The sequence below is a fragment of the Colobus angolensis genome, unplaced genomic scaffold, assembly GCF_000951035.1.
Source record: "Colobus angolensis palliatus isolate OR3802 unplaced genomic scaffold, Cang.pa_1.0 Scaffold78, whole genome shotgun sequence".
NCBI lineage: Eukaryota > Metazoa > Chordata > Mammalia > Primates > Cercopithecidae > Colobus > Colobus angolensis.
This window is the reverse complement of record NW_012121598.1, coordinates 808,790-819,375: the sequence shown is the minus strand read 5'-3', so window position 1 is coordinate 819,375 and position 10,586 is coordinate 808,790. Positions and strand designations below refer to the sequence as shown.

The following is a 10,586-nucleotide window of genomic DNA, read 5'->3' as shown; positions in this document are numbered from 1 at the left end:
ATTAATCTTGCATGTTTGTAATCTTCATAGTTTTGTTTCTGGCTTTTGTTACTCAACATAATATCTATGAGATCTCATCCCTGTTGTTCCTTTTTCTTTTTTCTTTTTTTTTTTTTGTTTTTGTTTTTGTTTTTTTTTGAAATGGAGTCTCACTCTGTTGCCCAGGCTGGAGCGCAACAGCATGATCTCGGCTCACTGCAACCTCTACTTCCTGGCTTCAAGCGATTCTCCTGCCTCAACCTCCCCAGCAGCTGGGACTACAGGCACCCACCATCACGCCCAGCTAATGTTCGTATTTTTAGTAGAAACAGGGTTTCACCATGTTGGCCAGCCTGGTCTCGAAGTCCTGACTTCAAATGATCCACCTGCCTTGGCCTTCCAAAGTGCTGGGATTACAGGTGTGAGCCACCATGCCCAGCCAATCCCTGTTTTCTTGAACTACCCACAGGGTTACTTCCTGCTCACAAGCAGGACTGTTTCTCACAGGCCGCCAATTGAGACAATCGCCAGATCTTGCAGGTGAGGAAGCCCTCCCTTACCTCTAAGCAGTAACTGAAGTTGTGGAATATTTTTGGCTACTTCAAGTCACTCGATGCCAGGAAAAGTTGAGTCAAAGGAATAGGACAAAAATTCCCTCGGCACCAGTTAAAAGCACCTTCTCACCTCCCACTGACAGCCTCTTACACCTTTCTCTTCCCCACCCAGTGTGGCCTACTTTCTTGCCCTATCACTTCCCTAAGATGCTCATTTCACCCGGTCTTCCCCAGCACACAATGATGGCAGACAGGGTGGTGCGAGCCCCCATGTGTCTATGGCATGTTTCAGGAGACAACGCTTCAGACTGACAGGTTAGCCTCACTACTCACTGAAATCACTTGGGTCTCTCCAGGTTTGTCCAGGTTCTCAAATACAGCCTCTTGTTTATCGGCTCGGACTTCAATGAGGTTTTGCTTGTAGTTAACAGTGAGGTTCCGCTCCCGGATGATCTCCTGCAGGGCATCTGCATACTTCTTAACCCCAAAAATGGCTCCAAGAGAAGTATTGAAAATGATATTGGCCTTGGATCGCTTCCCTGTCTGAGAAAAAAAAGAAAACCATTAACACCAAAGCATGACTCCAGCTGCCTTCTTTTTTAAAAAAATCTAGACAAGAATTAAAACCCTCAGCAGAGACTTTGCTAGTTTTTGCCACCATTATGTCCTGGCAGGGCAACGGGTAGACCAATCCACTGCCTCCTCCTTACGTTCTGCCTATGACATACAACTAAGTATACACTTGAGTTGGGGACTGAGGTGGGCACTGTTCAGTTGAAGGCCAGAGGTGAAGGTTAGGTCCAGGTCAAGACAGAATAGAGCAGAATGGAATGTTTACTCATATGTTCATGTATTCATTCACTCAATAAATATTTAACAAAGTTCTAGAGTTGGCCAGATACTGTCCTAGGTGCTGAGGGAACAGCAGTGAGCAAAACTGAGTTCCAGCCAGGCGCAGTGCTTCACACCTGTAATCCTAGCATTTTGGGAGGCCGAGGTGGGCAGATCACCTGAGGTCTGGAGTTCCAGACCAGACTGGCCAACATGGATCAAGATCAGCCTGTCTCTACTAAAAATACAAAAATTAGCTGGGCGTGGTGGCAGGTGCCTGTAATCTCAGCTACTCAGGAGGCTGAGGCAGGAGAATCGCTTGAACCCAGGAAGCAGAGTTTGCAGTGAGCTGAGATCGCACCATTGCACTCCAGCTGGGTGACAGAACAAAACTCTGTCTCAAAAAAAAAAACTAAACTAAAAAGCAACAACAACAAAACCCTGATTTCCTACCTTCTTGATATTGTTCAGAGAGGCCAATATTCTCCCAAATGCCGAAGATCTTATGGTACTCAAAAGAGAACTTTCCTCTTAGGTCATCCAAGACTTGGGAGAAAAGAATTACACAAAGGAAGTTTCCAGGACGGAAGAAACAGCTAGTTTCTTATTCTTTCCTTTGCTCGGCTCCTTTCAGGACTTGCTTACCCGGATCTCACCATTTGAAAAAGTTAGGTGAGTAAGTGCCTCAAAAGGTTATGCCAACCCCTTAGGACCCAGGATGAACTTTCTTGGAGTCAGAAATGATTACTGGAACTGGCTTTAATTCCCTACCTCACAAGGCTGTTGCAGTTTAAAGAATTCAGGGGATGGTCTTGCCCAGTCCCAGCCTCCACGCACACATTCAACCACTCTCCAGCCCGTTCTTCCCCACCCTTCTTCCTGTCTGTTCCCGTACGTGACTATGGGCTGCTTGGAACCCTGCCACGGTCTCAAGCCAAACCACACTTTGATAAACTAAATGTCACACCCCAGGCAAGAGCAGGGAGGGCAAGAACAGCTTCCCTCCCAAGCTTAAGCCAGGTGTACTGGAGCTGCAGACACCTGCTCTTACACAGAGAGCATTTGGAGAATGCTGAGAAAGTCTCCTCCTGCCCAAATATCTCTTTCCATGAAGGTTTAAAGTTACATGAGAACATTTTTTTGCTTTCAAAATTGGCATTTTGCCTATCATATTTTTTTAAATGTATACCCAAAGGACAGAAAATATTCATGAGCTTCAACTTGAGTGGAAGTAGTTGATAGCATTATGGACAAAAATGAACAATCTGCAACTCATTGTCTAACTATGCGGAAATATTTAAACAGCCTCTCCAGTAGACTCTTTTTTTTTTAAGACAGAGTTTCACTCTTGTTGCCCAGGCTGGAGTGTGATGGCCTGATCTGGGCTCACCACAACCTCCACCTCCCAGGTTCAAGCAATTCTCTGCCTCAGCCTCCCAAGTAGCTGGAATTACAGGCATGTGCCACCACGCTCAGCTAACTTTTTTTGTATTTTTAGTAGAGATGGGAGTTCTCCATGTTGGTCAGGCTGGTCTTGAACTCCCAACCTCAGGTGATCCACCCACCTCGGCATCCCAAAGTGCTGGGATTACAGGCGTGAGCCACCACACCCAGCATCCAGTAGACTTTTACACACATATTTAAAAAGTATGCAACAAAGACTATTTAATATTACATAATACATCTAAATTTTTCATGTACACTATGACCGTAACCATATTTAAGTATACAGAAAAAAAGCTAGAAAGCCATGTCAAACTGAAAACTGCAGCTTTATTAAAGCAATTGGATCATGAGTGATTTTCTCCTCTTTTCTATTTTATAAACTTCCAGTTATCTAATTTTGTACATATGTAACAAAAATTTAGAGATAAAAAAGGGATTACGATAGAGATAAAATGGAATTCCTGCAATCAGTGAATTAGCACTGTCTTCCCTGCTCATCTCTGTCCCCGGAAAGGAAGCATACCTTCCTGAAGTAGGCTTCTGATAAATACATGATCTTCTGAGGGGCTCCAGCACACTTCACTGGAGTATTTGGGAAGGTGAAGATGGCATTGCCCTCCTTGAAGTCCTGCAGAGCTTTCCATGTCTTCTCTACAGTCTTAACTGAATAATTCGACCCTATTTTGGGATGAGCAAAACCTTCAGGTAGGCCTTTAATCTGCAACAAAGTACACAAAAATCATTTTAAACAAAAGTGCAAATGTCCTTAGAGTCCTTGTTCTTTGCCATTTCTACAGCCTTTCAAATATTTCAGTACTATGATTACCCACCAATACCCACACGCCTAGAGCAGGCAGGTGGGTGAGGGTTCCAAGACCAGAGCTGTGGCACCTGCAGGCACCTGTCAAACTGCAGAGGGGGCCCAGCTCAGAGGAACCCTCCAACTCCCTGGCCTTGAGAACATAATCTGAATACCACTTTTCCCACCATCAGAGCGAGGACAAGGCGCCAGCCAGCCTTCCTTTTCGGAGAACCAGTTGACTTACTGGAAAGAACAATTGGCAGGACCAAGTGCCATTTTTATCATCAAGAATTTAAATCACCCTTTATCAGGTTGTACCAGACCAAACTCTAGGTAAAGGCATGAAGCCAGGTACCTAAAAACATGGACTTTAGGATCCCACATGCCAGTTTGAGTCCTGGCTCTTCCACTTACCAGCATTGTGACCCCGCATAAATTACGTAATACTTCTAAGCCAGTAGGTCTCCCGAGTGTGGTGCTCAGACCAGCAGCACAAGCACCACCTGGGAACTTGCTAGAAATGCAGATTATCGGCCCCACCCTAGACCTACTGAATCAGAAACTCTGGGAGCAGGCCCAGCAATCTGTGTTTTCACAGGCCCTCCAGGTGATTCAGATGCACACTCAGGTTTGAGAATCTTAACGTTCACCATCTGTGAAATGGGGATAAGGTATCTACTTCACAGGGTTGTGGGCAGAAGCAAATGAGGCCATGCATGTAAAGGACACATGCACATGGCAAATATCCTGTAAATGTTAGCTGATTATTGCCAATAAGATCAACTGGATACCTATTATAAATGTTAGAAGGCTCATAGAGTGCAATGAAGATGTCACAGACTGAGTTAGAGACAAAAGTTCCAGTTCTTAGCAAGAACAGGTTCAACTTCAATCATCAAGAAACAGTCACCCAGCCAGGCGCTGTGGCTCACACCTGTAATCCCAGGACTTTGGGAGGCAGAGGCGGGCAGATCACGAAGTCAGGAGATTGAGACAATCCTGGCTGACATGGTGAAACCCCATCTCTACTAAAAATACAAAAAATTAGCCAGACGTAGTGGCGGGCGCCTGTAGTCCCAGCTACTCGGGAGGCTGAGGCAGGAGAATGGCGTGAACCCGGGAGGCGGAGCTTGCAGTGAGCCAAGACGGTGCCACTGCACTCCAGCCTGGGCGACAGAGCGAGACTCCATCTCAAAAAAAAAGAAAAAAGAAAAAAAGAAACAGTCATCAAGATGAGCTGGTCCTTCAGAGCCTCCCCAGGCCATTCTCTGGGACACCTCCAAAATCACTCCAGACACCCATCCCCGAGGTCTCAAGGAAACAAAGTCTTCTCATCTCCTCAGTGGCCTGGGTTCATTACTTATCCACACTCAATGTTAAAAGCAACTATTTCTTTGTTACTGTTCACCCCGTTACAGTTAGATAGTAGTGACATTGGCAGTCTCAATAATAATAACTCTTATAAAATCACCTTGTATGTTAATGTTTTCACAGTTTCAATCAATGCCAACACTGGATAGTCACTATGTACCTCTGAGGGAGACAGGGGAATATTATTAGCACATAGAATGGATGGAGCCCTGCCCAGAATCTTAAAGAACCAGACACCAAGGCCTCTGCCCACCTGCCTGGGGGTCTTCCCACAAGACCGCCATACCTTCTAGTTCCCAAAGCAAATCTCATTATCCAAGAGATAAACAAGCAGTTGATGTCTTATCACCTTCATTATTTTTCCCTTGTTTTAAGAAAGTGTCGTTGATGGAAAAGGTGCCGTAAAGTGGTAACCAAGCTCCTTTTAGGAAAACCTGTGTCAAAAAGGATGGTTTTGACCCCTCATCCAGTCAGAGTTGCTTCCCTGGGAATTCTGAAGCAGAGAGAGCTAGAGAGGAGGGGAGAGAGGAAAAGGGAGAATCAGGGAGAGATGAGATGTGACTTCTCCTTTGGCTTCCAGCAACAGGCTATGCACTAGGGAGCTGTGGACTATCCTATCACAGAGTAGACCAGCAGGCAAGATGGCCTGCTGCAGAGACCCTGTGAAGCTGGCCTGAGAAAGAGGCCGAGAGAGATGAACAAAGACAGACTGCCTGAGTCCAACAGAACTCACAGTGGAGATCCAGTCCTGCCAGAGGCCCACCTACATTCCTGCCCTAGTGTTCCAGAAACATCTCAGTATTTTCATCAATGATCTCCGGTTTTTATTTACACCAACCGGAGTAGTTTCCTTGAATTTGCCATCAAAGAGTCCCAAGTAGCACAGTGACCACGGTTAAGTTACTACATTCCCTTAGCCTCAGTTTCCTATCTATTAAGTGAAGATAAAAATGCCTCCCTCACAAATAGTTGTAAATAATCAATTTTTGATTCCTGGCTGGGTGCAGTGGCTCATGCCTGTAATCCCAGCACTTTGAGAGGCTGAGGCAGGTGGATCACTTGAGGCCAGGAATTTGAGACCAGCCTGACCAACACAGTGAAACCCCGTCTCTACTAAAAAAAAAAAAAAAATACAAAACTTAGCCAGGCGTGGTGGTGGGCACCTGTAATCCCAGCTACTCTGGAGGCTGAGGCAGGAGAATTGCTTTAACCTGGGAAATGGAAGTTGCAAGTGAGCTGAGATCATGCCACTGCACTCCAGCCTGGGTGACAAAACTCCATCTCAAAATAAAAAAGAAACAACATTTGATTCCTAGCATGGTTCCTGGTATGTAATAGAGATTCCATAATAATAGCTACTTTTAAATATCTCTGTGACTTGGTTTGCTACAAGAGGCTGCTATGAACTCTGAGCACTGGCCTCTGCAGTCCTTCTCACATGACACTGGGACTTTGGAAAGACAGTACCATGGAGATGCATTGCTTTTGCTAGGTCAACACTGTGGGGGCTTTTCTTGGAAGGTATGCTCCTCTTGAAAGTAGTTGTAATAGGCACCTTTCTCCATATCGTCTACTTCATAGCTTGCCTGTCATTCTAACAGACTCATGGCCCATGGCACCATGACTGAAAGCCATCTTACAACATACACAACAACTTGTAGCCTCTCTGAACTTTCCCACAACACATCCCAAGACATTATCACTACCCTTCCTCTGGACATGTCACAGTTCAGGTTTCTTTACACAGAAGCACACTTCAAAGATGCTTATTGGGCCAACTCTGATGAAGCCCTTGCCCAGGTCACATTCCTGAAGCTTGTTACCCAGTTAGCACCGATGCTTCCTGTACTCCAACTATTTGCTCGCAGTCCCCAACAAGCTTCTGGAAATGATAGTATTTACCAATTTACTCTGCTGTGTTTTAGAAAAACAAGCTTGAATCTCACAACTTTCAGACAGCATCTGGCCCCCCAGCTCACTGAAAAGGGAGCTCTGAGGAGCTTCTGGGTGGCATTTCCATTGCAGCGTTACTTCACACTAAAACCCTGGCATCTACACAACAAAACCCAGATGTCCCTCCAGCAACTGATGAGCCACCTGCTGGTGTTCCACCCCTTAACGTCTGTTTTAAAATTTATAATCTCAACCCTCCTTCCAAAGTGGAATTTCATCTTCAATACAGCCAACTCAGTCCCACGTAGAAAGACAGGTTTCTTACAAATGTAGAAAGAAAACTGCTGTTTTGCAAGAGTTATCACTAAGGCATGAGCATGCTGAACACTAATTAAAGCTTAAAGCTAGCACATATTATTATTGACAGAAACTTAGAGAAGACTTCCTTAAAACTATAAAAGGACTGCCAAGAAACAAAACCAGAAGAGATTTTCTTAGAACCCCTTTCTTGTCAAAATGAATACAATCAAGAAACTAAATGCATCATTTGCTCTTGGCATAGATAAGCCAGCATAACACAGAAATCGTTTCACACAGTACCTTCTCATAGTTCAGCTGGATTCCGAGAGCAATAATAAGATATCGGTAGGAGATCTGCAACACAAAAAGACATTATTTTAGACCAGGACCCAAGAAGCAGCAGCTCAAGGACTGACTCAGGCCCCAGATGTGGTTCCGCGTGGTCTGAGGGAGGCAGGGAAATATTACCAGCCCATAGAACAGATGAGAAAACCAAAGCAGAACAAGGTTGGGTTCAGGTTCCCATTTTTTAATCTGAATGTCCTGGGGCGGGGGGAGGTGGGCAGACAGGCAGGGAGGGATGCACGTCCACTCCCCTCATGCCCTCTGCCCTCTATGCCTCATACCTCACTGCTTCACAAATATTCTGTAAGCTGCCTAGATCCAGAAAGCTTGAGACAGCTATGTGCTTACACAGTGAGAGGCCACAATTATTTGTACAGTGCTTGTATTAACACTTTTTCATATTGGGAGGTAAGAAAAGGGCTTCCTAATCTTTTTTTTTGTTTTGGTTTTGGTTTTGGTTTTTTGAGACGGAATCTTGCTCTGTCACCCAGGCTGGAGTGCTGTGGCCGGATCTCAGGTCACTGCAAGCTCCGCCCTCCCAGGTTCACGCCATTCTCCTGCCTCAGCCTCCCGGGTAGCTGGGACTACAGGCGCCGCCACCTCACCCGGCTAGTTTTTTTTTTTTTTTTTTTTGTAGTTTTTAGTCGAGACGGGGTTTCACCGTGTTAGCCAGGATGGTCTCGACCTCCTGACCTCGTGATCCGCCCGTCTCGGCCTCCCAAAGTGCTGGGATTACAGGCTTGAGCCACCGCGCCCGGCCTAGGGCTTCCTAATCTTAAAAGACAATCCACTGACTAAAATCTATGGGGCAGGCCAGGCACAGTGGCTCACACCTGTAATCCCAGCACCCTGGGAGGCCGAGGCAGGTGGATCACTTGAGCTCAGGAGTTGGAGACCAGCCTGGGCAACATGGCAAAACCCTGTCTCTGCAAAAAATACAAAAATTACCCAGGCGTGGTGGCATGCACCTGTAGTCTACAGGGAGGTTGAGGTGGGAGAATCGCTTGAGCCTGGGAGGTGGAGGTTGCAGTGAGCAGAGATCACACCACTGCACTCTAGCCTCGGTGATAGAGTGAGACTCTGTCTCAAATATACATATAAATACATTATATATTAAAAAACTAAAATCTATTGGGTAATATGTGAATCCCAAGCAAGTCTGACCTGTCATGTGGATTGGACCAATATCATAATTGGGAGATTGCTCTTTTGAAGGTCATTGAAAGGCTGCGACATAGTTCACCTGATCTTATTTAATGACCTGTATGGGGTGAAAAATGTCCCTTCTTCAAATGTGGGTATTGTATCCATAAGTAGCATGATGGAAATCTGGGTTTAGGACAAAGAGGAAGACAAGTTTAGGCCAAAACGTGTAAGCAAAGTAGCCGTAAAGTACAAGAACTTGCCTAGAAAACTGGAGTCGGACAATGATTGCAATGAGACTCAGGAGCCCAGAAAGAAGAAACAGGTGGTGATTACCATGATCCTGTACTAAATGGCGGAGCAGAGCAAGCAACCTGAGTGAATCATAGTTGGAGAGAGAGGACTCCAAGACCTGAGAGTGCTTGGCTCTGGCTGAGGAGCCAAGGGAAGCAACGTGCAGAATAGGTCCCGCCTGGCATCCAGGAGCTTCAGCCCCAGGGGCACCTCCGCAGCAGGCTTTCCCATTATGACATGATCACCCTCACCACTGGCCCCTCCCAGGAGTTCCCCAGCACAGTGTGCATGAGGCTTCCTAGCACTTGTTCTCCCCACCACACTGACCACTCCTAGAGGATAAAAGTTACGTCTTATTCCTTATATTCCTAGAATCCAGCACAGTCACTAAAGTGGGGAACTCTGTAATGTTTGTTGGGTGAATGGATAGATGAATGATTTCAGTTGCTTGTGAAAAACACAACTTCCCTAAGTGGATAGATAATATAAGCATTTTCATCTGTATGTTTTCCCTATCCATAGAAAGATGATGTCTCGGCCAGGCGCAGTGGCTCATGCCTGTAATCCCAGCACTTTGGGAGGCTGAGGTGGGTGGATCACGAGGTCAGGAGTTTGAGACCAGCCTGACCAACACAGTGAAACCCCGTCTCTACTAAAAGTACAAAAAATTAGCTGGACATGGTGGCGGGCACCTGTAATCTCAGCTACTCGGGAGGCTGAAGCAGAAGTTCGCTTGAATCCAGGAGGTGGAGGTCACAGTGAGCCAAGATCGCACCACTGCACTCCAGCATGGGCGACAGTGCGAGACTCTACCTCAAAAAAAAAAAGAAAAGAAAAAAGAAAGAAAGAAAGATGATGTCTTGAAATTCCATCTTCTGCAGGAAAGGGCACTGGGCCCGTTAAGTGGCTGGCCAAACCGTGTTGAGCAATCCGGGCACGTTAGGTGAGAGCTAGCACGGGCTCTGGCAGTGATGATCTACAGGTGAAACACATGACCACTGCCAACAGAGGAGCTTTTGGTTTGTGCAGGCCACCACCAAGCATAATGCAACATAATATTGATTATGCTCTGTTTTATTAGAGTATAATATTCATTATTTCTAAGGACTAAAAACACGCCAGCTTAAACCCTCCATAGCAACAGAGCAAGAAGAAAACCTCAAGCCTTTTAAATGAGTTCAAGTTTTCAGGTTAGACGACCTAAACCCTCAGGAACTGCAAAAGCTTATAGATAAGACTTTAGAGCAGTTATGTACAACAGTGTAGACCTTGCCAGAAGGCTGAATATTTGTAAGTATTCTCATACTACACAGGGGTCAGAAGAGGTAAATTCTGACTTGAACGCCTTAATAAATAGGCTGTTAATCCTTTGCAAAAGTCTAGGCTCAACTACTAAACAGACATTTCATAGTACTTTTTTAAAAGATTAGCTGGGCATGGTAGTGTGTGCCTGTAAGTCCCAGCTTCTTGGGAGGCTGAGGTAGATCGTTTGAGCCCAAGAGTTCAAGTAACAGTGAGCTGTGATCTCACCACTACACTCCAGCCTGGGCAACAGAGCAAGGCTGAAGGGAGGGGAGGGGAGGGGAGGGAAGGGGAGGGAGAAAGAGGGAGGAAGGAGACAAAGAGAG

The 10,586-nt window shown here is 45.8% G+C and overlaps 1 protein-coding gene across 3 annotated transcripts in view; it reads right to left on the bottom strand.

Moving 5' to 3' along the window:
* The window catches only part of SQRDL (sulfide quinone reductase-like (yeast)), a 59,794-nt gene that overhangs the window by 15,763 nt on the left and 33,445 nt on the right, over positions 1 to 10,586 (bottom strand). For all 3 annotated transcript variants that reach the window (XM_011928549.1, XM_011928548.1, XM_011928547.1), the window contains 3 exons: positions 7,477 to 7,530; positions 3,334 to 3,528; positions 867 to 1,076 (listed from right to left, as the gene is read on the bottom strand). In XM_011928549.1, the coding sequence (XP_011783939.1) occupies positions 867 to 1,076; positions 3,334 to 3,528; positions 7,477 to 7,530 (459 nt within the window). The remainder of the gene's footprint in view (positions 1 to 866; positions 1,077 to 3,333; positions 3,529 to 7,476; positions 7,531 to 10,586) is intronic.